The following is a 26,464-nucleotide window of genomic DNA, read 5'->3' on the forward strand; positions in this document are numbered from 1 at the left end:
ATTAAAGATGCTCACATCAGCGAAGAAAACAGTGGGTTTTTTAAAAAGACTACATTTTAGTTTTCCCATCAGTGATTTTATTTCAGCTGTTCAGAAGAGAAGCTCCACAGTCTGGAACAAGACACACTAATCCTGCCCGTCTTTCAGAGGTCCATTGTGAAAATGGAAGTTTGGTAAACAGTTGCCATGAACTAAAGTGATCCAGATGAGGCTCGTACAACAAAGACACCCCTCACATCTAACAAATCCCATGATGCTCTCAACTGCTGTTGTCAGAAAATACCAGTTCAGTAAAGATACATCCTATTAAACAGTAACAAGGGCCGGCTAAAGCAACAAATTAAGACTCTAAATACTGTTGGAGTGAGGGGAAAAAAACCAAAAACCCCAGGAACTAAAAAAATAAAAGCTTACCTTAGTGCTTTCCTCAGTGTCTCTATACACGCTACTATGATTTTTGGGTTTTTGTTGTCCAGACCCTTCAGTAATTCTTCTTGTACTGCCTCCCCTTTCTCGATTTCTATATACATTAGACATATATCTAGACCCAGCTCTTTTGCTCTGGCTTTTGGCTGATTGAACACTTTATTTACAACTCCAGATGCTACTTCTCCTGTTGTCCTGAAAAGATGAGAAAGTGTTACTTTTGGAATGTTTAAGTGAATTAATTAGGCATTCTACACCATTACCCACAGACACAACATCCAGAACATGGATTAAAACTCAGGAAGTCCTCATACAATAGTAACTAAATTTTAAGTTAACTTTGAAGGTAACAACCTTTCGTAAGGGATCACTTCAACCTCTAGATTAATCAAAACAACTCCTGCAGACCAAGTGCTAGTCAACATGTTCCTAATACTAGACTACACCAGACAATGAATAGCAGACATATTTTCCAAAGTTAATTCATTTATACAGTAGTTAAGGTCCAAAAATAAATGCCATTTCCTGGAATTACATCCGTTACTGTTAACTAACATACAGCACTGGTGCATGATCCTAGCACAGAATTTCACATCTATTTCAAAGCTCTGAATCAACTAAATCATTTAAATCTCTTTTCAATCAAGGGGTTTGGAAAGTTGTTAGGTTTTTAAACAAAGCTTTGGATCTGTTTGTTTTTTAAATAAGACTTTTATTCATTTCATCAGGTCACAAAGTCAGTGGATCAAAGCACTGACCTGGCCCATTAAGTGTTTTTATTTCACCCTCAGGGGTATGGGTTATTTCATGGGCTAGACAACAGTGAAATACTAATAAACATCCTGTGAAGAATCTGGCAGGTATGAAGATTCACATTGGTTAAGTTGGATGCAACAATGCATAAACATAACCACATTTTATTTCACGGATGAATTACACAAATACCTCCCTGGGAAAAAAAAAAGGCTCCCTGTACGTATAGATTGTTTTAGTCAAACAATAACAGGGATTCCAGTTCACAGCACCTACACCACCAAATTGCTGATTCTCTACCATTTCAGAAATTTTTACTACTGCCTTAAACAGTTTTGGTTTGTTTTTTGTTTTTTTTTTTTTTTTTTTTAACTATTCCTTACAAGCTAACATGCACACGGAGAAAAGCCTACCACTTAGCAATTGCTCTAGATTAGGAAAGCAATTTCTGCTCCTCAACAGTAAAGTTCAGAACTGTTAGTGCCCGCTGTACAATTTATCTGCGGCCTCAGAGACACATTAAACTATTTTAACAGCCTACTAATAGGCAAGAACAGGCTACTTACTTTCCAGCTATGTGAGCATTTTCAACATAAGCAAGCGCTGCTTCCAGTCCTTTCAACTGAGCCACTGCATTGGAGTCCGTCACAAATTTCTTGATCAATCCAAGATACTTGGACCATTCAGGACTCTTTTCATCATCTATCTTCTGGAAGAGCTTAAGGGCTTCTTCATAACCATTTAATCTGGCTTTCCACAGCTGGAAGCAGATATCAGACATTTAAATGTTATGTTAGTACAATCTTAACTTACCAATCTCAAAGTTCTTCAATCATAGTTGAAAGTGTGCTCATTAAGCTGGCATCTGCAAGATTTCTCTTCAATGACTATATGGAATAACATGCAACAGGACTAAATATTTGTTCTGCTCCTGGCAAAAATTTTCGATAGAGATGCCAGTCTTCCCCACTGCTCTAACTACACCACTGATGAGTAGGTGGGAGCCCAACAATCATTTCAGCTACAAATGCGTAATTTCTCCACATGAATGAATGCACTGATCTTTGAGCATACAAGCTTACGCCATGCAAATTGTCACACTACTAATTTCTGCTTAATAAACATTATTCAGCCCCTAAATTGGATAAAGCTGATGCAGTTTCAGATCTGTTACACACACACTGTGCAGCTGTCCAGATTACCTATGGCGTACTTAGAGGAGTACCACAGAATCACCACAGCAGATACACAGCAAGCCAAACCCAAAGACACGAGTACCTTGTGTTCACATTTCTGATCAATGGGCAGTTTCATCCACTCACTGTCGTCCCCCATTGTAATTCAGGTTTTCTCTAATTACAGTAATTCCTGTGGAGATAAGGACAAGTTAGAACACAGAAAAATACATGTCAGGTGCAATCTGCAACATATTGCTACTTGAAAAAACCTCTACAAGGACAATTCTGTACCAAACCTTACTGCTGGTGTGCAACCCAAACTCAAAATTACATTTAGATATGCACTATTAAGACTAGACCACTATTTTGTTAGCCCTGGAAAGCTATCGGAAGCCATTAAAGATTAGAGAGCAGTGCAATTTGTTGTATTTAAGATACTAGAAGTCTCAATCCGTGAAAGCTTTATGAAACCAGGATGGCATGCAGAATATAATCTCATCTAAGATTGAGGAAGAATATACTATGATTAAGGCGCTAAAACAAAGGGAGTACCCACCAACACTAGAAAACTGACTTACTGACACATGCTTTCAGCAACAGGTGCCATGAATCAGTGTCAAAAATAATTGGATGCTGGTGTAAGGACAGCCATTTAAAAAACTTTACAAACGGCACTACCGAAATGAACACTACCATGAGAGGAACAAAACCCATTTTTGCAAGCTGGCCACTTTATGCCCTAATTCTAATGTACCCAGTGTCAGCAACTGTCAACAAGAGATCAATGTCGTACCACACGACCAGCTGAAATCCTTACTCATTCAAGTTCCCAAGCATTTTCCTCCTCCTGCCGTTCCCTTTTTATTAAAATAGCAATACTGAGCATTAGGGTACAAGAGATGGGACCTCAGGCTCAACGTCCATATCAGACATATTGCACAACTAACCCGACTGCTCAGAGAATAATGAGAGAACACACCTAATGCAGGGAGATCAGCAAAATGAAAATAGCAGAAGCAGTGATGAGGGTTCCCAACATCATTTACACAAACAAAATCAAACCAGAGAAGGAGTAACACATCCCAGCACACCAGCTCAAATGCACAAAGATGATCAAAATTCTAAAAACTGGCCAGCATATACAACAATTTATCACTAAAAGCATATCAATGCACAACACCAGCAGAATATTCCTCATGCAAATTCAGCCCATGCCAGCAAAGCTACGTACTTTAAAACCTACAAAGTAATTCACCTACTGCACAGAGGTTCCCTGCAGAAAATAAACCTCTAGAATCAGGAGCATAATTTCACTGAGGGAAGTTAATATAAGCAGGCTCTCCAAAGCCACCTGTCAGCCACACAACACTAACATACAGCTAACTCGATAGCAGTATTAGGCTAGCTGCGGTCCACAATAACAAGTGTTTTTCTTCCTTCCTGGATTAGTCAGAAGATACCCCAAAAAATAACACACACACACACCCAAATAATACAAGTAAATAAACAACAAATACAAATAAAACAAACAAGTAAAAAGCCCTCAGACCCCCACCAGCCACCAACACACCCCCCACACCAAACTACACTAAGTTTAGCTTAAGTATTTATAAATTCATATGGATGTTAATATTGCTCTTACTAGAATTGCATAAACCTAATAATTTGCCCAATGGCAATAAAACAAAAGTCAATGTTAGGACAGAAGTTGACTATGCATAGAAACAAGTGCACCCAGGCATTATTATGGTTTGTCCTTCTCATTTCTCAAACAGTGATGTGGGTATTTTTTCTTTACATCAGCACAGTTGCACAGCAGTACTGAGAAGTTTGCTTTTTAAGCAAAAAAAAAAAAAATAAGGCAAAAATAAATTGTTGAGAGAGCCAATGACAAAGATTTAATTGACCCGCAGAACTATAAGCCATGGAGAATGAAGGGATCGCTCGACTCATTATGTAAGAAATTTAAGTACACAGAAGCGAGGCTACCTAAAGCTCACGCTACTGAACCGTTTAATTCTGGAACATTATCTTTTTAAATGTACAACTTAAAAAAGCTGGAAAAAAAAGCTCTGGTCATACCATTCCTCCATGTCAGGAACTGATAAGAAAAAAGGTACTGCGATCTAAAAGCTACAATGAAAATAAAACTCAAGCTTTAAAATTCCATACCCAAACCGAACAATTTTAAGAGGTCGATAAGGCAAGTAAGTTACTACATCTTTTTGCATCAAAGCCCCACCAGCTTTTTGCTATGAATCTTGCTTTCATCTCTTTAAACATTTCTCTCCACAGCATTCTCTTTCACTGCCCAAACCTCTCATTTGTACTCTCATCCCCTCTTTCAGCCTACTGAAGGAGAGGGTTCAAAATTAAATGCAAATCAGTCTCCTGATTCAATTTCAATGCATTTTACCTATTTAAAAAACAAACAAGCAGCACACGCCCAAACAAACAAACAAAACAAGCCACCCCACATGCAAAAGCAAGATGCTCACGGCAAACATGGAGGTGGGGAGTAAAACTGTATCTAGCCCTATGATTTTGATGATTTCTCTCCAAAGGCAAAAATGAAACTACATTCACATTAAAAAGTTCTCCAACAGCTCACCCAGCAAAGGCTGCAGGAACGCCCTAGCGTGAATGCAGTTATAGCAGACTTTCTTCTGTCATTCAGGTCAGTTCTGTAGCCAAGCACCATCCGGAAAGATGCAGCTCTACCAGTACAAGCTGTGTTTGTGTTTGGAATACCCTCAACAACCCAGTGTAGAAATAACGGGACACTTCCCCAGTGGGGATGCCGATGAGATAAATAGGTACAGTGGTCTCTTCCCAAACTCATGCATGCCTTTGCCAAGAATAAGCAGCATGAACTTAATAGGAAATAGGTAGTTCTGAATCTTGCTCAGAAACTTGGAGGTAATTCAAGTTATTACCTATCTATATCATTTTGTTTAAGAAAGCACAAGGAACCAATGTAAAGACAACAGTTATTCACAAAGAGAACAGAAAAATAAACAAAGCACTAGTGCACCTGCCAGCAGCAGAAACACCAGAAGAAAGAGTTAGAAATCTGTCAGCAGCACAAACTTTCTACTTCAACAATAAAAAGAAACATTTATTTCTCTCCAGAAACCTCTTCTGCCAAGGCAAATCTTACTGTAGGACAGTGACTACCTCACTACAATCCTAAAACCAACTCAAGCCCTAAAGTCACAAGCAACTCTTATAAAGGCCTGTCCATTGCAAGGCCGACACTGATGTACAAGTATTTTTACCCTTGCACATATACAACAGTTCATTGCTACAAAATGCAACCTCTTGCTTGTACACTCTAATGGTACCATAAAGAATCTAGAAGAACAGGATCTAGGATTTCCCTTCCCAACATCATGATGTATTCAGCTTGGGGGGGGGAACACATGTAACGGGACAGACACAGGGACAGGAGACAGATGACCATAAAACTGTGTATTTTCTCACTCATTTTTCCCCCCACTCAGTTTAAGTCATTTCCCCTACTATTTTTAATCTTTAGCATCTACAATAGTTACTTCAATTATAAAATGGGTTAAGTTGCCTTCTGTGCTGAATCTGGCACCTAAAAATAGTGATAAAATTATGTTCTCCCCTCCCCCAATAAACTGTTCTAAAGGGATTTGCAAGTTATCAGAAAGTATTCCCCTGTCACGGAGAGAGAGCTCCTTCTTAAACATCCCATCTTTCCAGCTTCGTCACTGCTCACGCCTGTCCTAATGCCAAGATCTTGTACTGTCTACATCTTACTAGAATAAAAGACTGTTGTTTCTCCCTTCAATTAAGTCACTGGGTTCTGTGTGTTAATAGACTATCCTGTATTTTACAAAACACTTTTTTTTTTAAAGAAAATAAATATCTGTAAAGACATGTAAACCTCTAGCCATGACTTCTCAACATCCAAATAGCAAGTAGCATCATTATACAATAATGCAGCTAAATTATGTTATTACTAGTAAAGTTGCAGCAATGAAGTGTTTGACCTACATAGCTTTCTTGCTACCACAACTCAGAACAAACAGATTTCAGTCTTCCAGTAACACTATTCATTTTGGCGGAATCCAGAAAACAAGACCTCTGAAGCGAGTGAACGACCGAAGTAAGTTTTGTGCAAGAGATTTATTATTAACCTGGTCAATACAACATTTCCAAAAGCAAGTCAGCGGATGGATCTGCAATGGAGACAAATAACAAATCCTCCCTGACAGTTCTGGGCAAGACAAGTTCTTATATTATGGAGCAGTGACAAAAATACCATCAAAGAAAGAATAGGGTGTCTTTCAAAGGAAGACCATTCAAAAGCACAAAAATATTTACAAGGCACCACAAATGCAAGAATTTCAAATGTAAAAGTGAGAATTCCCCACTGAATAGAAATAAGTTCAGGAAACAAATTTATCAACACATGAAAAGATTATGGGTAAGTGTCAATACATGAAAGTTTGGATTAACCACGCACTGCTCTGAAGAGCTCCTACTCAGCTTCTAAATAAACACTTTCTCTGCTACAGTTTTTGAGGGCTGAACAGCATCAACCTTATAGCTTTGTAGTATGGGGTACTGCTAAATAAAATCCTTTCATTGTGAACATCTTGAGATGGAAGCGTTTTATTTTGAAGCATACATTTATCACCTATCACTGTATTTTATTATTAAGTTTCAGCTTTCAGACTCTTCACTACAGAAAATGTGCAATGGCAAACTAGGAAGCCATTTTATGCTAAACAAAAACAGGATTTGTTGATGCTGATTGCCCACTTCTCCCTACTCACTTCCACCTATGGAAGATCACCATGGCACAAGAACAGCACCAAGCATTTTGGTATTTCAAAAGCTTCCCAAAAACTTTACTCTAAAGAGTAAGTTCTGAGAAAGCAAGACAGACCTTTTAAACAGAAAATTCTGTTTGAAATGTTCCTATATAGTAGGGCACGTACTTGGAGAGCGTATAGCTGTATGTCATGTTTCAGATTATACTAGACTTCTCAGTAGACAGTTCTCTGTCAGGGCAGCCCACAGTTTTCCTAGCAGAAAGAATTTTAATTTGTTTAATGGCAGTTTTGGGTCATATTTTCTCTGTGGCTCTGAAAAGATAAATTTTCACTTTCTTAGAAGTTTAGCCCAGCCTGGTTTTGGTATTTGCCAGCTAAATCTTCTCATTAGATACAACATAAAGTAGATCACAAAAAAGGTCGAAAAATTAAATTAACCATAAGATAGTTAAATTTGTATTTTAAATCACACCTAGACACACTGGGTATTTTGAAGAGCACACAAACTTAAGAACTATAGCCAGTCAGCTAGGTAACGCAATTGCTTTAGTAAGTTCCACATAATTAAAAGGAAAATTGAAGTCCAGATAATAACCCTGAACTACAGATACCTGCAAAAGCAGCAAAGAGTCAGAAGAACTTTCAGATTGTAAACATGCTTTCCAGCTTCAGGCTGCATTATCTTTTGATGACAGGCAAAAGAACATTAGAGAGGTTAAAAAAAATCCACAGAAGATAATTTGCTGCTTAGGCAATAAAAATTTATTAGGATTTTAAAGGCTGCCATTTTCAATTAAAACATTAATTAGAAGTTGCAAGATACACAGACTCTTGAAAAAAAGAAAGCAAGACCTCAGAATAATGAAAAGAAATTGGAGAAACGCATGCTAAAAAGGAATTGGCTTGCAGGTTGCAGAGTAGATGGCAGCTGAGAGAAGCTACTGCTTCAGCAGCAATGAAATGGCATTCAAGAGCAGGCAGCATTGCATTCTCTCATGCCTGCTCCAGCTCACACGTCCTAACTAAAGTCAGTGACATCTTAATAGCACAAATGGGAAGTTATCAATACAGGAGATAAATACTTCATTTTTCTGGAAAAATATGTTTTAATACACGGTCTCTGAATATAACTGAGGTCATTCTTTTCCATGCACCTAAAAGTCAGAGAACACAGAATAAACTGACCTTCTGCTACAGCTAAGAGCAAAAGCGACTTCTTACTGCATGGGTAAGCCTGGAGCTATGCCAGTCCTACAGAGCAGAGAGGGGCAAGAGGGAAAAGGGCAACCCGCAGGCAAGTTTGTGTGCACTGACATAATTCTAAAGGTGGGTGGCTGGAAAGAGACAGCTGTGGTGCTTGGGGACACGGGTTGGGGTGGGCTGGTCACTGCTGGGGTAATGGTTGGGCTCGATGGTCTCAGAGGGCTTTGCCAACCCCAGTGATGCTATGGTTCTATGCCGGTGGGGCTGTGCTTATTAGCTGCAGGCTCCCCCATCCCTCAAGGTGTTTACAAAGCTTGGGCACGGAAAGCCTCGTGTGCTGTTCTTTAAAAAGACAGCCTGAACGGCTGGTGAAGGCAAGCTCGGGCACAGACATCACACCCCAGGCCCGACCAGCCGCCCCCCTTTCCTCCCCCCCGGCAGGGACCCCGCCAGCAGGCAGCACGGCCCTCGGCCCCCGCCCCTTCCAGAAGGGCACCCTCCGCTCCTGCCCACCGCCGCCCCCGCCCGCAGAGCTGGGCCCGGCAGCAGGCCGCGGCCCGGAGCCCGGCGCCGCCCGCCCGGCATTGTTCCCGCCCGCCGCCCCCCCGGGCCCGGACCCGGACCCGGGCCCCGCTCCGCCGGCCACTCACCCCGAGAGCTCCGGGCCGGCGCGGCGGCGGGCGGGGAGCGGCGGGCGCGAGCGGCGGGGCAGGCCGGGCCGGGCACAGCCCCTCCCGCCGGCGGGCGGGGCTCGGGGCGCCGCGGCCGCACCTGGGCGGGGGGCGGCCGCGCCGGGGCCAGACAAAGGCGGGCAGGGCAGCGCCGGGCTGCCGGCCCCCCGCAGGGCCACCGGGCAGGGCCACCGGAGCGCGGCAGCCGGCCAGTGGCTCGGCCCCGGTGCTCTCCCGCGGCCGGCAGCCCGGTTACCGCTGGGGCAGGGCCGGCTGCGGCCAGCCCGGAGGACACCGTCACCCCGGGCCGCCAGCAGCGCCCGGCCGGCGGGGCGAGGGCCGCGGGAGCCGCCCGCGGAGGTGGGGGTGCGCCAGGCCACGGCCGCAGCGGTGCTGTACTGCCAGGCGCCAGTGCCGGGACGCTGATTCATCGCCCGTCCCTCTGCCCACCGCCTGACGTTTTGGGAGGCTTCTTCTACAGCGACAATGGCAGTTGAAGACGCCGGTATGGTGGAAACTGGGTGTCACTAGTTTCCTCCCGAGAAGAGCACCGAGCCGTATGATGCAAGGCTCTGTTTCTCCAGCCATCTTTTTAGCTAGCTGAAGAAAGAAACCTTTTCCAGGCACTGCAGCACCAGCCACACTCCCCACTGAACAACCTTTCAAGTTACTTGTTCCCCATCTCACCACCCCTTCCGACAGGGAAGCACAGGCATGCACAACGCTTTTGACACCCGACATCACGGCAACCCAGCTGTCAGAGACCCCCTCAGCAACGCACACTGTCAGGTCAAGAGACTCCTTGTTCAAACAAGCCACAGCAAGGCTGCCGGTGTGAGGCAATGTTTCATTTAACACAAGGGTACAAGGCTTCCCCGTGTCACGCTTCAGAACTCCGCCCCTACAAGGTGAACCGCTGGAACACTACAACAAAGCATCAGTAACACCCTACTAAACGTATCAGTCCTGGACTACGTTGTCTCACAAGCAAAAAAACAACCATTCTCTTACTGATGCAAATGGCTTTAATGCCATCCTACTCTGGGAGATGCTTCACAAACCATTTACATTACTGTACATTACATTAATAGTTTACAAACAAATTAGCAATACAAGTTTATACATTTATTTTAAAAGCCAGAAAAGGACTTGCGGCTGGTACCATGGAACACAGGATAGATAGGAAGGAGGGGATGAGGGGAGGAAAGTACCAGATGATCACTGACCACGATTTTGAAAACATTTAATTAAAAGGTTTACAAGTATTTACACCTCTCAAGGGTCCTTCCAGTCATACATCCTACACAACAAAAACTTCCAAATCAGATACTTAAAATTGACAGTCAGTCATCTCTACTCAACAAAACATTCAGAGCACTTTCTAATTGTACATACTGTTCAAGATGTAAGGAAGTGATCTATAAAAAGGGGCAAACCAGAGGTGTTACAGTTTCTGGATGACACAATTAATCATGGTAGCAAGAAAAAGAAAAGCACTGACCGAAAGAGCTTACAACAGGCCAGGTGAATTTCAGCTGTAAATTTCTCACCTAACACACACAGCAATGCACAAGAGAAACAACATTTAAGGTGACACTGGAAGTCAGTTTTTCTGAGCTATTAAATGGAATGTGACCTTACTGTTTTAACAGACATCAGTGTGATATTACCAGCCCCACCATGGCAGAGCAGGTTTTCAGAAGCACAGGCCCAGATTACGTAACTGGCCAATACCTGGGAAAGGACAAGAGCCAGCATGGAAGTCAAGTCAAACAAAACACAAGTCACACACATACGAGAATCAGCAATCACATCTCATCACCATGCATTCACTTCTTTACATTAAGAGTATCAAACAAGTCTCACATCAGTACAGATTTAAAGCAGTCTGACTAACTCTCATTTCCAGGTTTCATTTATTTTTGTGCAGGTGTCACATAAATAATTTATTCCATAGCAGGCCCCCTGCCAACATTCTCAACTTTTTATTTTCAAGAATTATCTACAATTTGTTTATAACCACTGTACTTGAAAGCCGTTTTTTGTCGATTCTGCTCTATAACTGGCTTGATTGTTGCTTAAAAAGTTTAACCCTATTGCAACTCCTGAAGGCAGGAGAAGGAAAAAAAGAAGGTGCATCTGTAAGTTTTAGATGAGGGAAAGCTACCAAAACCACAAAGTTGGAAGAAAGGCCAAGCCTAAGGCAAGGAAGTCAAACCTAATTCTAATTTTTGCACAATCAACTGATCTGATACTGGCCACCAAAAAGTCAAGATTCCAAGAGTAATTTCTACCTATTCGTTCTTCTTTCTGACTTGACCCTATCACAAAGCGTTATTAAAAGATTTTTACAAGTTAGAATACTTCAATATTTGAAACTCTCAGCATTTGCAAATACGCATCTTCACGGTTTCAAATTAATAGATTTGTTCACTGAAAGTCTACAGCAATACTTTCTCTGATACGCAACTGATAAGGAACGTCTCCCACAGCTGGTAGTCCAACATCCCAACAACTACGCATCCCCTACTCATTTGCAGAGGGCAACCTTAACAGCACTGTAGTTTAGCAGAAGTACTAGAAGATGCAACACTAAACACAAAATATAGGAGCAAAAAAAAGGAAAAATACAGAATAATTTAGATAGATGGTACACAACAAACACAAATCAGTTAGAAAACTGTAGCAAATGATGTTGTAATTTTTTATATTTTTTTAGTTTTGTTTTTAGAACAGAGTGCAGGTCAGCTTAAGCTGCACAGAAGTTTAATTTCTCAGTCTCTGCTACACAGAGCTTTGGGTCTCTCACTGACAGAAGTCCAAGCTCAGGAGGAAAAATGCCCTACATGCTGACCTGAAAGCTACTGTCTTAGGAAGAATCACAAGACTGACTCAAGAACAGAATCAAATGAAAAGGGGAGGGAATGAGGGACACCACGACGACATGGGACCCACATTCCTGTCCAGACTCTTTTCACATACAGTAGAGAAATTTCAACGGGAATGCTGAATCCCTAGTGCAGAACCCTGGAGATGCAAGACTAACACCTGCGCCCAACAACAGAGCTGTAAAAATGGAGATGAGCTCATACCTTTTGCTTTAAGATTATACCCACCTCAGGGAATATTTTCCTCAGGTCATTTTAGAGGAGAAACCAACCCTGCATACAGCCTCCCGAAACGCTGGCTCGGGGGACAGAGAACGCCAGGCCCGTATGTCCCCCCAGGAGGGTTAGGAAGGGGATGGGCTCGGCTCCCACGCCGGCCATGAGGCCCACCCTGCCGGCCGCCTCCCAGGCAAGGCCCCAGCAGCTCCCAAACGCGCCTGGGCCCACAGTGATGACACGAAGGAGGCGACCGAGGCGGCGCAGCCCGGGCCGCAGCTCCCTGCAGGCCCCGGCCCCCCCCGCTCCGCGGGCGGCCTAAGCGATCGGCGCCCCTTAAGCCTCTACAGCGCGGCGTGGTACAGGCCGCGGCCTCCCACCGGTGGCGGTCACGGCCCCCGCAGGCACAGCAGCGGCTCCGGGCGAAGCCCACGACCACCGGTCGCTCCGGTGAAGGGCTGTCAGCGCCGCTCGGCACCGTGCCGCCGCCCAGTCCCCAGGTGAGACGGGGGAGGCTCAGGCCCAGCGGCGGGGGGAAGGCCCAACCCACCCCCCCCGCAGCAGGCCGGAGAGCCGCAGCGGACAGGGGAAACTAGCCAGGCCCCCACCACGGAAGGGACAACGACGGCGACTCTTACCTGAGCCCCCGCGGGCCGGGTGCGGTGAGCGTCCAGCCGCTCCTCAGCGGGGTTTGAAATCACTAACACCGCCCGCACCTCCCAGTGTCCTCAGTGCGCATTGGCCGGCGCCGGCCCCACCCACGCCCACATACGCGCACTTCATTGGTCCGTTTGAATCCGGCAGCGACGACGCGTGCTCTGCGCGCTCCTCTATCCCCCGTTCCCCTGAGGCAGCCGCACCGGGTCCCCGCACCGCAGCCACGGGCCGGGCCGAGTCGAGGCAGACGGCCGCCGCGGCCTCGGTAAGGACGGCTGTAGGGCTCGCTGCGCCCGGAGCAGCGCCTGGTGCCGGCAGCGCGGGGCTGAGGCGCTGCGTGAGGCCCGAGACAGCCGTGCTGGGCCCGGCTCCGAGGGGGCTGCGTTCAGCTTTGGGGAAGATCCCGTTACAGGAGAATGGGCTTTCTCTTTAGTATCTTTAATAGGATTAAGTGAGTTTGCAAGCAGTAACTGTGTATGGTTTGATGTACGGCGTGTTTTACTTCCTTTGTTTCTTCATTTCAGCCGAAGCAAGCAAAGGGAAAATTCCTAGGGGTAATGGGAGCACAAGACCAGGGGCAGCAGAGCGCCACCGACACGTCTGTAATCAATCCTACACTGCCATCTCTCCCCACCACACTGTGTAAGCATCTTTTTTAAAAAAAAAAAAAGTGAGGTGATTATGTTTTGGCCTGAAATCACTTTTGCACTGTACTTCAACTGTGAAGTTAGCTTTATTCCAGCTTAGGTGTTTTAGGTACTCCTTTCAATAGAGAAGGGTAGAACAGGGTATATGATCAACACCAGTACTGTAGTGTTGGTTATCACCAAATGTTTCATTCATTATTCAGCTTTTTGTGTTGTTTCAACCCTCGGTTTTAATAAAATGCAACAGAACATTGAACAAAACCCCTTACAGAAAAAACAGCTCTTCAGAGCTTTGTTTTCCATTGGGCAGAGGCTTGAGACCAGTACAGTCCCAATACTTTCCAAAAAGAGAAACTTCAGCTGTTGCACTATTAAAAGGGTAACAAAAAGGCAAAAAAGCAAGGTGGGGGGATTATGTGTGTACAGGAATCTGCAAAAGTGCATGAGTGTGGAGATTTGGTCCTTGATTCAAAGCTGTAGCAGCAGAGGCGTGTCTTACGATCAGATTATTGAAAGAACCCAGATCTGCTCCTACCTTCTTGTCCCTCTCAAATGAAGCAAAGTTGATGTTCTGTGCGAAGATGGCTAGGAGCCCCTCTTTCAAAGAAGAGTTCAAATAGCATGCATGAGTCACAACCAAAAGCCAGGCAGAATGGTTAAGAAAAGCTAAATTTATATTAAATTATCATCAACCCCTAAAATACTGAACACAGTGGTTAAATAACTCCAGAAAGTCCAATGTCTCCAGTGAGTAACGTTAAAACCATTACACAGGAACACACGGAAATCACTGACGTTAGCTCGGGACAGACAGGAGAGAGGTTTACTTTTTACATAGTAAATCAGTGCTCAAGAGATCATCCTCCAGTAGCCTTTCTACATTCTTAACATCCTAAGTGCAACGAGGGTCTTCTCTTCCCCAGAATGGGGAACCATGATGCACTCCCTAGGCAGCATCTCAATGGGGCTGTCTAGGAAAAAGAAACTAATTTCGGCCCACCTCCCTGGTAGAGGAGAGGCTGTGGGACATAGTGTTGCTCCTTTTCACTGTAATCATTTGAGGAAGGGAGCAGAGAGCAGTTTTGAATGGTGGTTAGGCTGGAGTGTGCAGGGTCCCTCCTAAGAAGCAGCAGAGAATATTTATTAAGGCGGAGATCACAAGCACCATGTGTTGTTGAAAAGACTGACTGGGTTTTCCTTTCCATTCTGCACTTGTGACTGGGACAGCAATTATTTTGACAGGCTGACTGAACCTCAAGCGACAGGTCTGGGCAGTTCTTTTTCCCTTCACCCCTGTCCCACCTCAGGATTTTGGTGCACACTCACATAAGCTATTGGGGAAAAAAATAAACAAAACCAAACAAAAACCAAACAAACCCTGTTCTCCCAGAAGTTGAAGCCTTCCTCCCCATCCACCCACTCACTCCCCGCACTGATGCCCCGGCCCCAACATGTGGTTTCTGTTCAAATTGATTCTTCTGCCTACGCTCGAGCCCGCTGGTGCTGTCCCTGCATGAGGTGGCTTAGACAGGCAAAATCCATGTCAGTGAAAACACACTCCTTTCTCAGTTCCCAGTTGAGTCCACACCTCAATCCAAAAGTGCCTCTCTGCCCAACAAGAACAATGCTTCCCAGGCTGGAGTCAATCAAATAAATAATTAAATAAAAATCTAATTTTTTTTAAAAAAAAATCCCTCTGGGAGTAGGGAAGAGTCCCACATTAGCAGAGGGAAATTTCCAAGCCTTAGGTCCAGTTCGTTTTCCACAGGAACATACACCAGTCAGCCCAATGGTGCAGAGTTTCAAGCCACCCAGCCAGGTCAAAGCTGCAACCTTCCCCTTTCCGCAAAGCTACCTCTGCTGTGAAAGTACAGCCAACCTGCTGGCAACTGTCATGTTTTCCAGGAGTAGTAGGACTGTCAGTCTATGAACACAGTTAAAGCAGAGTAGAATGGATTTTCCTTTTTTTTTTTTTTTTTTTTCTTTGTCTTCTTACCAACTGGAAAAGTATCGCATGGGAGGCACACCCTCCCCACACCTCTAAGCCATACCCGTAGCACAAGCTTTGCTCTCTTTACACCACAGGTGGGAATGTACTTGACCTCTTACCAGGAGATAAAGAGGTTACAGAGTCTGCCATGAGAAATTCTTCAGTGGAAAGTTCTGCTTCCAAGTATCTGATTTGACACTTAATATTTTACTGCGATAGTATCCATATGACTTGAGAGGTTAATATAAATTTCATTTTTGAAGAAAAATCAAGAGGTATTTAACTTTTTTTCCCTCTGAACGGATGACAAGAGAAGTCAAGAGAATACGAAAAGGTGGCAATGGTCCTTGGGAGCATGCAGGCCCCAGCTCTGGATCCTGCTGGGGTGTAACTGCAAGGGTAGGGTTACACCCCCTAGAAGGTAAAGGCCTTGGAAGCCAGAGAACAACTGAAGCTTGTGTGGCTGATGGGACAAATGGGTTTGCAAGGAGAGCTATTTAGTGGTAACAGAAGAGCTTAAAGTGCAATTCTATCTGATAAACAGCTATTTAAAATGGCCCTTACAGCTCCGTGATTATTGTCACTTATTCTAGGTCAAATGGGCTCAGCCTAGTAATAAAGCAGTTCCTAACCAGCAGCACTGAGCATTCCCCTGGGAAAGACTCAACCTAGGAATTCTCTCTTTTCCCTCATTACGGTAATCAAAGGTCCTAAAGGCCGTGAGAATTGGGACCTTACAGAATTGGGACTAGTGGGGACTCAGCAAATTTTCTTCTTTTTTTATATATCAATTATGCAAAGGCAAGAGCAGAATTTAGGTCTTGCTGAGGTCCATTTTCTCCCATTAGCTCTGCAGAGTGGAGAACAATACCAATCTCCTCTTTCCTCAAGTTCAGCACTCTGACTCCACTACCCACAGGGAGCAGTTCTGAAGGGGCCATTTCCTAACTCTTGTTTTTCCAGAGTAGAAACATGTTTTAACAGGAAAGGGGAGAACAGGAGCAGTGTCCACTGCCAGCAACAGACACAGTGCTCCGATCTGAGCATTCCTTGAAGTTTTTACTAGCTGATGGGAAAGTAAGCAGTGATGCTTTCATAAGCGAGTCATGGCAACTGTGGTTACCCTCTTTATGCCCTCAGAAGGCGACCTGATGCTATGTCAATGTCCCCTTGAGCCCCAAAAAGCATAGTCCATCCATTCCGAGACCTCTCTCAAGTCTGAGACCCCTCAACACAAAGCCTCAAAGAGTGCTGCTAGTGCTGGAATGACATGGGGAACTTCTGTGACCAGGAGCTAGCAATGAGGCAGCTCTGCTCTCTTCATGGGCACTGACGATGAGCTGGACGGCACAAGACTTGCCAGGGAACACAGAATCTGAACCAGATTCAGGCCAGAGGAGTCACTGCAAAAGTTAACGTGGCAGCTTCCAGGAAAAGGGAACATATAAATAAACCACAGACAGTGAAAATGAGCCAAAAGGGTCTCTGGGTTCCAACCCACCCATCCTCCCTCTCCAACCACAACAGCACAGCTGCCCAAGCTCCCTGCTGAAAGGCAGTCGCAGTCTCTGGGCCCCTCGCAAGAGAGGCTGGTCTCTGGGCCCTTCCTTGCCTAGCAGGCAGAGTCCTGTCTTTTTTTGTGCAGAGCAGAGGCTAGGGAGGGTACGAGCATTTCCAAAGTCACGTGTACTTTAGACCTCGCTCTCCATGGAGGGCTTGCGTTGGTGTTTCCAGCCTGTGTCTGGGAGTGAGCCACGCCGTTCCGGAGTGGCTGCTGCTGTGTTAACACTGCTGCATTCAGACTGTTCTTCCTGTAGCAGCTGCTCAGTTTCGGTGTCATCCAGTGAACCAGAACTAGCCTGGATAGAGACCGTGTCTGTCTTCATGCAGACGTGGTCCCGGAGGATCCCACCTCGGGAGCTCCGAATCTGCTTAAGATCATCCCACTCGGAATCATCACTGGATAAAAGGCATATCCCCTCCACAATCTTGATCTTCTCCTTGGTGTAGCTGTGGTCAGGACCAGTCTAGGGAACAGACAGGTGAATGAAAAAAACAATACATCTATGGAAAAATATGGCAAAGAGCAAAGCAGAGCTGGAACGCAGACAGCGAAGCAGACAAAAGGCTGAACCTCCATGTAAACGGCCACTGGCTTTGACTTTTACAGCAGCAGAACCCATTCCAAGTTTCCCTTCAGTTCTTCACCACCCTCAGAGGAATCCTCCCTGCATGAGCTCTCATTCCAAACTCCAGGAGCCTTCAAATCATAGAAGGGGAATGAGGATGAGCTGGGCTCTTCTAATTCAACTATATATATTCCCTGACAGCAGGGACTAAGAACAACACTGAGCCTAAAAAGGAAGAGAAAAAACCACACAGAATGGGAAGCAGGAACAGCCAAAGGACTTCACGGTAAGAGTAGGCAGGGCATCTATTCTAGGTCTGTAATATCTTTCTAACTGAGTCATTCCAGATTTGCCTCTCAGCTGGAATACCACCGTTAAGTCCGAATCTCACAGTGATACAGGGGAAGGAGATTATAGGGAAACAATGGAAATGATCAGAGGCTAAAGGGACCACACTGAGATTAAAGTAGTGAAATCTGTCTAACTTGGCTGAGACAAACAAGGAGCATTTGAACACCTGATCCGTCCCTGAAGAGAAAGTGGAGGGGGCGGGGAAACATGTATCTGGGTATATCTAGGAGCAGGAGAATTAAGAGAAAAGTGGAAAGGATTTAGACTCCCAGATAAATAATCCCGGTTTATTCTTAGTAGGTAAGGCTAAAATGGCAGGAAAGTTTGGGAAATCTGTTGGATAGTACCTTTGAAAAACAAAGTCAGGAAAACCTCTCCTCTGCCTAAAAGTCTTGCTGTGATCCCTGCTAAGCAATCTAACAGATTATCATGCACACTCCTACAGAAATGACCTTTTTCAAATCTCACATACCAAGTATGAGTAGCCAAAGCCAAAACCAAAGGATCTGCCACAGAAAGTTACCAATACTTTCTTGACAGACCGTAGAGCTGGTTTACAGACATAAAAGCAGGGGGGAAAACCAAGGAAGAGCAATTAGTATGGGACAGTGCTTGAGCCACACAACAGAGCTTGAGTGAGGGAGGCAGGATCAAACACATAGAGCAGTGATACCTGACGTGAGGATGTGGACGGAAATCAGAAGAGGGAAGATGAGAAGCTATCTGAGTGATAAGAAAGCTTCTGAGGAGAAAACAGAGGAGAAACTAAGCGCTGCAAGATATCATATTAGACACTCTCCACCCTGTGTGCCACAGGGTGGACCTCTGCAGGGCCTTTAAAATGCTCCGTTTAAAAAGGGTTCCACATCTCTCCCTATCCCACCCCTTCCAGGCAGTGCACAGCCAGGAGCCACCTTCTCATTACCAAACCACTTCTGGCTGCCTGGTTCCCCCAGTGACTGTCCAAAGCAACCTTGGTTCAGCAGTCCCTAACCAGGACTGTCTCCAGGGAAGACAATTCCCTTTGACTCCTGTACTTCGAGGGCCAGCAGCCAATACGAATGAAATACAAGACACTGTGGGAGCGGGGAAGAAGCAGAAAGCTAGCAACAGGTCTAATTCACAACAGCTCACTGGGGAAGAAGTGCTGCTGGCTGATCTCCACAGGAGCCCCAGCAAGTCACTGAAGCCATCCTCCTATGTCCTAGAAGTAAATGCTGACAAGTTGCAACATTTCCCCTGTACTAAGGCCTGCAACACCCAACAGCAGCTTGAGCTGGGCTCCTATATCCTTAGCAGCAGCTCTTACCTCTTTCTTATAGCACAACTGGTTGTACATGGTCGGTTTGGGAATCGCTTCAATCTTCACCTCCTGGGTAGATGTCCGATAGGATGGATTACTGTAGGTTAGGTTCCCCAAGCCAGGGTCCGTGAACTTGGACTTATTATGCCTAAAAGGAGAGAGCTGTCAGAAAAGACACAGGGCCCTCCTGCCAGGACTCAAAAGTTCCTGAGTGCTCAGCAAGTGGAAAGCTCCAGCCATCTTCACTGCCCCTCAGAGAGAGAATGCTGGCTTCACCTGGCTTGTCAGCTGTCAGCACATTCACTAGCTACCAGCACAGCAAGGCACTGCCACGTAACCACTGAAGCGATACTGGCAGTAACTGGTGAAGCTCTCTGGCAAAAAGCACATGAGCTCACACATGTACTAAGAGAGGAATTTTCTCACATTCCTGCCCATAACTCACAAGCTCTCTGCAGAAAATTTAGCCAGTAAGGTTTCCAATAATAGATTTGCATGCCCAACACTTCAAAGGCACAGGACTCAAGCCTTGCAAATAAAGTCATCCAGCACTGCTTCCAATGGAGAACAAAGGGATAATAAATGACAGTAAGGATGAAGTGCTTTCAGGAGCCTTCTTCTCCAACCCTAGATTTTACTATTGGCCAGGAGATGGGGGGAAAACGATCACTTACCTATATACAATTAAAGCAGCAATGAGTAGCAAAATAAACAAGATGCTGAGAAGACCTCCAATAATGTAGCTGACATGCAGTCCTTCTCCTGAAAGTGAACAGCACGGGTAGTTTATGCACTTGCCTTAACTTCCACTAGATAATGCTGACCTCAGTGTAACACCTAAGACAGTGGTTTTACACCATACGCAAGTCTGTAAAGTAACATGTCAGCACACCAAGGTTTAGCAGAGTGTTTGGTTTGGCTTCATATGAAACCAGACATCTGATAACCCTCCCTCCCACCCAGGCCCCAGCAAACCAAGGAGCATCAAGATCTTCGTAACAGGGTTGGATAAAGATGAGTTAAACCCCCTTGCTGACAGGTTAACCCTGCAGTGGGAAAGAATTACCCTAGTCAACCATTCCTCAACTAAACACAAAGAGGATGGTGAAAAAGAGTATCATTAATGGGAAGAGCCCAGTGGATGAGGTGTGGGACGAAAGAAAACAGAACTATTCTTCAGACCAAAGTGCCATTTGGAAAAGTCCCCGTAGAGGCTAATGAATGTGTATGACTGTTGTTCATCCTTAGACACACCTTGCTCTGCTCAGAGGGCACTTGAGTAATTCAAGTCTGAGTTTCAGAAGTTTGAGTTTCAAACACTATGGACTGGAATGCCCTGGGCATATATGGAGGAACAACCCTGGTGGAGAAAGGTTAAAAAAAGGAACTCACCCATGGTTGCCAACACTGCCTCATTGGCATGGGTACACAAGCCTTGTCTAGCATCTTTGTCAGAGCAGCTGAATGACAGAAAGACAGTTAGTTAGTAAAAGTAGTATCAACACTATCAAAAGACAGGATGGGACAGGCTAGCACCAATATTCCTTCTGTTTCCAGTTCAATAATGGGAGCCTTCCCTTCTCTTCTTCAGTATCCTCTATCCAGAGGAGAAAGGACCATATACATGTGCATATAGGTGCATGTGCGTGTATATATATCAGTTATAGGTCCGCAACATCTTTATATCCAAGTCATTCTAGAGTCACCTCTCAGGTATATAGGTGTGTACATTTATCTATCAGAATACACTCAGCATCAGTGCTGAATTAAAAATCAGAACATTCTAGAGTCAGCACAAAGATCTTTCTGTCCAATATATCGTACTCAACAAAAGTGGAAGTTTTGCCTTGTAAATAACCCAGCCATATATTATAGAACATACTCTTTTGCTGGGCAGTAGGAATAGCAGGCTGTAGGAAATTAGCAGAAAAAACATCTCTTAACTACCTGTGTTATAACTTAAATGTGAAAGCTGCAAAGGTTCTATTCTGCCCCAAACAAGCTATCCCTTTGTGGCCAGGCCAGAACCACTTCCTCAGATGTTTGGGTCAGGTCTGACATATCCCAGTGAATTAAAGCAACAGACTCCTCTATCCTCCTCTCAGACATAAGTTCTCAAAATTAGGAGTTTAAAAAAAAAAATCAATCAAATGAATGACACTGTCTCAGGAGGATTTTACCACTTCAGCACAGTCAGCCTAGACACACATTTCAATAGAACAGACAGAAAGATCTCTGCACCTCTTTCTTGCCAGCTCAAGAGTATTCTGCATTCTTTGCCAGAATGGCTTCCCCCGTTAAGAACGTGAAGTCTGGAGCTGGAATAGCCTCCTGTGGCTAAGGAGAGGTACATCTAGATGACGACAGCCAGAGGGGGCTTGCATGTTGCACCTTGCACAAGCTGTGACTTTCACACCCCAATTCCAAGAGAACAAGAGCACTTACTTTCCTTTCATTGCTTCCAGAGATGTGAGAGGTTTGGTCGTTGAGGTACCTACTCTGCCAGGTGGTGTCTGACTTCTCTCACTTACACTGGTGGGTTCAGGACCAAGGGGCACCACACCAGGAACTAGAACAACAGAGGAAAAAAAGCAGGACCTCAACTTTGTGGGACAGAGAAACAAGTCTGGTAAGCTATGGAGAGTTTCTGGAGTGGCCTACAGGAGCAGCTTTCCCATCTCAAACCCAGTCTGTCAGCAGAAAGGACAGAAGGCAGCTCCATTGCTCACAACCCCCTTACTACCAGTATACGACTCTAAGTTTTTATACACTGGACGGCTTCAGATGCTTGGGTTGCCACTGCCACAGTATAAGTAGGGCAGTGGCTCACCTACGGAAGCTACTACCCAAGTGACACTCAGTGAACTCACTAGTAGAACAGGGCCGCCCATCTGGTTCATCCGGACACGCGCAGACGAAGTCAGAAGCCCTGGCAAAGCAGAGGTGAGTGCAGCCTCCATTGTTCACTCCGCAGGCATTAGTACCTGGAAGGAACAAGCAATTTTCTAAATGAGCTGCAGATGACCAGGTAGGAGCTCAGAGCAACAGTCTTTTTTCCTGCTCAGCCAGAGATACTTCCTAGAAGTCCAGCAAGTTACTACACTCTGGCAAGTGTCCTTCATCTGACTGCTAAGAACATGATCGCAATGGCCAGATGCTGGTAGGATTAGGGCAGTCTTGAAAGGAAACCACTGGACATCATCAGACAGAAGCCCAGCCAACACAGCTGCAGGGATTAAGAAACGAAAAACTCACATTCCTCTGTTTTAACACAATGTCACATGAACAACACATAAAGTGACATTCGCTAATCAAAGCTGTAACAGAACACCATTAAGATGTATTTGACTGTCACAGGCAGACAAGGAATGTGCCCAGGGAAGACACATTAACAGTCTTGAGTACAAGAAAGGATGCCAACCTCACTTGACATCCACAGCAGCAGAGTGGTTCCAGTGTTCTTTTTGTTTACAATCAGCATTTGCCTGAATCAAGGTCCTCCTGCTTACCTGTCTGTCTCTGAGGGGAAACTACAATGATATCCATCAGTCCCTCAACGTTGGCCAGGACAGTCTCTTTGTTCCGCCCAGAGTATTTATCCACTCTCTGGATAGACTTGGTTTGCCAGTCAGTCCAGTATATCCACCTATCCTGCTGCTCGGGGAGACAGACAAGAAAAATCACAGCCATTAGCACGTTTAGCCACATAGACACAGGATAGCCATAAAAACCACATCCCAGTGGCATAAGGCCCCAAACAAAGGCCTTTTCAACTCCTTCCCCTTCTTTATGATAAGAAAGGTGACTGTCTACACCCCACAGCAGTTCAGACAAATTTCTTTTGTTAGCTCCACGGAAGAGTTAAGTACTATGCCCTCAGCCATCTTGGCTTCCCCAGACTGTTACAATTCCGTGTCCCCAGGCTCCACTGTCCAAACTCACCAATGCACCAGGGAGAACAGCGGCAGCAGGAAAATCTTACCTGTGTCAGAGCAAAGGGATGTGACACCTGGCTGACCAACACTTGCCGTAGCTTCCCATTGAGATCACAACTCTCTATGCGATCAAGATGTGCATCCACCCAGTAAATCCTGGAGGAACAGAGAAAGAGGTGAGCTTCCATCTGTACGATCCCTCCTTACTTTGTAGTCATTCACTAGCAAAGATGGATTGAATAAAAAAACCCGCAAACCCAAACCTACAATGCTACTCCAATAAACCAAGCTAAGAAGGCTAAAAAAATTCGTTACATTCCTTAACCCTATGCCAGTGTAAGAAAATCTTTTGCTGACCTCCTGGTGTCATAATCCAAAGTCAATCCATTGGGCCATCCTAGGTCAGTGTTAATCAGGATTTTACGTTCAGAGCCATCCAAGTTTGCCCGTTCAATTTTAGCAATGTGACCCCAATCTGTCCAGAAGAGGTACCTGAAGAGATAAAAGGCAAGCGTAAGAAGAAAAGAACATTTCATTTAGTCTAATGAAAGTTTTAGTTATAAATTAAACTGCCAGATTCTTCAGGTTCTGAAAAAGATCACATGGTCTGTAGCTTGATTCTCCCAGCTATCTGCTCAACCTCAAATTCACTGTCTGCCCAATTACATCCATACTCAGAGGGAGCCCCTTGCTGGTACCTGCAGTTTCACAGGGCACATCTCTTCTTCCTCCCACAACCTCCTCTTCCAGCCCGCCTCTGCACAGCCCTTCTTCCCTGCCCCACCAATACCCCATACCTACCCCTTCTTGGGAAAGACAGCAATGGCTCGGGGCTCATCCAGGCTGTTATTGATCAGCACCTTCCTGGAGCTTCCATCCAGTCTAGCTACTTCTATGGTATTGCGTCCTGTGTCTGTCCAGTAGAGGTTTCTGGCAACCCAGTCCACGGCCAGGCCATCCGTAGTCTTCAGACCCTGACCAATAACAGTTTCCATGTTGCTGCCATTCAGATCAGACCGCCTGGATGGAAATCAGTGACAAATGGCAGTGAGGAACAAGTAGCTCCCAGAAAGCCTTCACACGTCCACGTGTGAGCCCCATCAACCACAGACCCACTTCATACTGCTATCTCCCTACTACCTTTTTCCCCATAGTCTCCAGCAGGTTAAACACACCTTCAGCGTTTAGTTCAGTGATACACGTGGTGTTGTGTACCAAAGACAAGGTGTAAGCAGCGGTGTTTTACCAGCATCTCAGTCTCCCCAACTTACTGGCACACTCCATAGCTCACTGTGACACAACCAGCACAAGTAGCTGGGTGACCTGGGCACTGGCCAAGCAGATGACTTGCACCCACCTGATAACATCAAGAAATACATCCGTGTAGTAAATCTTGCCATCCACACTATCGTAGTCCAGAGAAATGACGTTGTTCAGCTCGGGGACAGGTATGTGCACATCTGTGTGGTCACTGGTGTCCAGCGAGATACGACGGATGGAAGCACGGCTAGAGAAAAGTAGGTAGGTCTCTGGAGAAGAGTCACACGTCTGCTCATCTCTCTTCAGCTGGATGCCGGTGGGGCAGGCACAGGAGAAGCCAGTGGGGTGAGGCAAGCAAAGATGGGAGCAGCCACCATTACGAACACCACATTTATTGAAGCCTTTAGAAATAGGGAAAGTATAGTTTAAGGATCCCACAAGACCAAAGCTTTATTCTAAAGGCTACATACATGCACAACTTGCTAGCAGCTGAGCTCATCCTTATCATCCCAGGCTTGCTGGAAACCTAAAGCCCTTCATAGAGAGACTGCCCCCGTCCCCTCCAGAATTCATGGTGAGTATGGGCATGGTTGGGCAAGGAGAATGGGAAGGTACAGAAGAAGGGGGAGCATTAGAAGGAAAACCTTGACCTGCATTCCTTGCTAATCATAGTTTTCTCACGGAAAAAGGAACAGCCAAATGCTGATAGATTCACACAGCTTCAGTTTAGCTTGATTATTGCTGCAAATGGTAATGCTGACAGAAAGATCCAACCCTGTGGGGAAGCAGCGTGACAATGCACTAGAGGCCAGGCTGACAAAGAAGCTTCTGTTTCAACTTAGCTGCACACAGTGGCAAGTAAACAAAGGCATCAGAGAAGCCTGCTGAAAGTGCCTGACATATTAGGGTCATATCTTTTTAAAAAAAAATTGAAAAAAATGAGCATACATTTACTAGGAGGGGATAAGCCCAGAAGACAGGTGCAGGAAGACAAATATGATGGCTACAGTTTTGGTTACCTTTAAGTTATATTGTAAAGTTATATGGCCAGGAGCGATGTTCTGCAGTTAGTAGCCACAGGAGAAGCAGCATAGAGTTTTCTGTGTAAGTATTGGGGAAATTCCACCAAAACAAAGCCACAGCACAAAGCAGCAACTCCCACTGAAGAGCAAGGAGGCGAGATGGGGTCATGTAGGATCCCCAAAGCATAACATTAAGGCATCTGACTCTGGCACAGAATAGTTGGAGAGCATGATACTTTAAGAGCAACTGAACTTTGTTGAGCAAAGTGGCAGACAAAGAGACAAAGCCTGCAATGTTTTGGGGAAAAAAATGACCAGAACTTGAAATCAGGTTTCAGCAAGCAGATTAAGAAGAATTAGTGCCTTTCGGAGTTCAAAAAGGGAAACTGTCTCATGCCAGCAGACTCTGGCGAAGCCTAACAGGGCATGTCTCATTCAGTCCTCCTAAGAAGGTCACTCTGCTGTATGCAAAAATGAGGTTGTCAGTGCAATCCAGTGAAGGAAATGGGATGAAGGGGGTCAAAATGCAATAATAAACAAACACTAGACCTATGGAGCTGGCTAAACAGGGAGAAGTACAAAAAGAGTTAAACAAGAGGGAAGAAGAAAAGAAAAGCTATTTTTTGAGGCGTTACTCTATCACTCATGCTTTACACAAAAAGACTCAGTGACAGTTCTGAAGGGCTCCCCTAGTCACCACAGACAGCTGCTGATTTGGGAGCAGTTTAGCAACTCACCCAGGGGCCGTGCCCTATCAACAGCCTGAATGTCCATGAGGCCAGGCAGGTTTGCCCTCACCAAGATGACATTTGCACCAGTGTCCTTGTCAGCCCTGTGAATGCTGCGAGTTTGCCAGTCAGTCCAGTAGATGTAAGAGTCCAGCAACGTGAGGCCATAGGGATGTTGCACTGGAGACAGCAGGGTGCGGCGGTTAGCACCATTGAGATCTGCGGCCTCAATCCGCTAAAGAAAGAAGTAAACATCAGCCCCATACTCAAAACATGGATCCTCCCGCTAGCAATTACTA

The 26,464-nt window shown here is 45.2% G+C and overlaps 3 protein-coding genes across 7 annotated transcripts in view; 1 reads left to right on the top strand and 2 right to left on the bottom strand.

Moving 5' to 3' along the window:
- The window catches only part of CKAP5 (cytoskeleton associated protein 5), a 52,627-nt gene extending 39,737 nt beyond the window's left edge, over nt 1–12,890 (bottom strand). The window contains exons 1-4 of the mRNA XM_080395664.1: nt 12,782–12,890; nt 2,458–2,547; nt 1,746–1,939; nt 415–621 (exon numbers count right to left, since the gene is read on the bottom strand). Of these exons, the coding sequence (XP_080251790.1) occupies nt 415–621; nt 1,746–1,939; nt 2,458–2,514 (458 nt within the window). The 5' untranslated portion in view covers nt 2,515–2,547; nt 12,782–12,890. The remainder of the gene's footprint in view (nt 1–414; nt 622–1,745; nt 1,940–2,457; nt 2,548–12,781) is intronic.
- LOC308067467 (uncharacterized protein) lies at nt 9,526–15,709 on the top strand (the record flags this gene model as incomplete). The annotated part of the gene is made up of 5 exons (XM_080396341.1): nt 9,526–9,544; nt 12,337–12,502; nt 12,600–13,065; nt 13,325–13,442; nt 15,533–15,709. The coding sequence occupies 5 exons, from the start codon at nt 9,526–9,528 to the stop codon at nt 15,631–15,633; spliced, it is 870 nt and encodes a 289-aa protein (XP_080252467.1). The 3' UTR covers nt 15,634–15,709.
- Nucleotides 14,101–26,464, bottom strand: part of LRP4 (LDL receptor related protein 4) — a 97,517-nt gene continuing 85,153 nt past the window's right edge. For 3 of the 5 annotated variants that reach the window (XM_080395667.1, XM_080395666.1, XM_080395665.1), the window contains 12 exons: nt 26,175–26,400; nt 24,513–24,816; nt 23,957–24,175; nt 23,513–23,647; nt 23,203–23,311; nt 22,730–22,874; nt 22,091–22,204; nt 21,666–21,789; nt 20,613–20,680; nt 19,895–19,982; nt 19,227–19,368; nt 14,101–17,464 (listed from right to left, as the gene is read on the bottom strand). In XM_080395667.1, coding sequence (XP_080251793.1) covers nt 17,129–17,464; nt 19,227–19,368; nt 19,895–19,982; nt 20,613–20,680; nt 21,666–21,789; nt 22,091–22,204; nt 22,730–22,874; nt 23,203–23,311; nt 23,513–23,647; nt 23,957–24,175; nt 24,513–24,816; nt 26,175–26,400 — 2,010 coding nt within the window. In that variant the 3' untranslated portion in view covers nt 14,101–17,128. The other 2 variants (XM_080395668.1, XM_080395669.1) reach the window with 2 other exon arrangements.

The sequence above is a fragment of the Falco punctatus genome (genome assembly GCF_963210335.1).
Source record: "Falco punctatus genome assembly, chromosome: 7".
NCBI lineage: Eukaryota > Metazoa > Chordata > Aves > Falconiformes > Falconidae > Falco > Falco punctatus.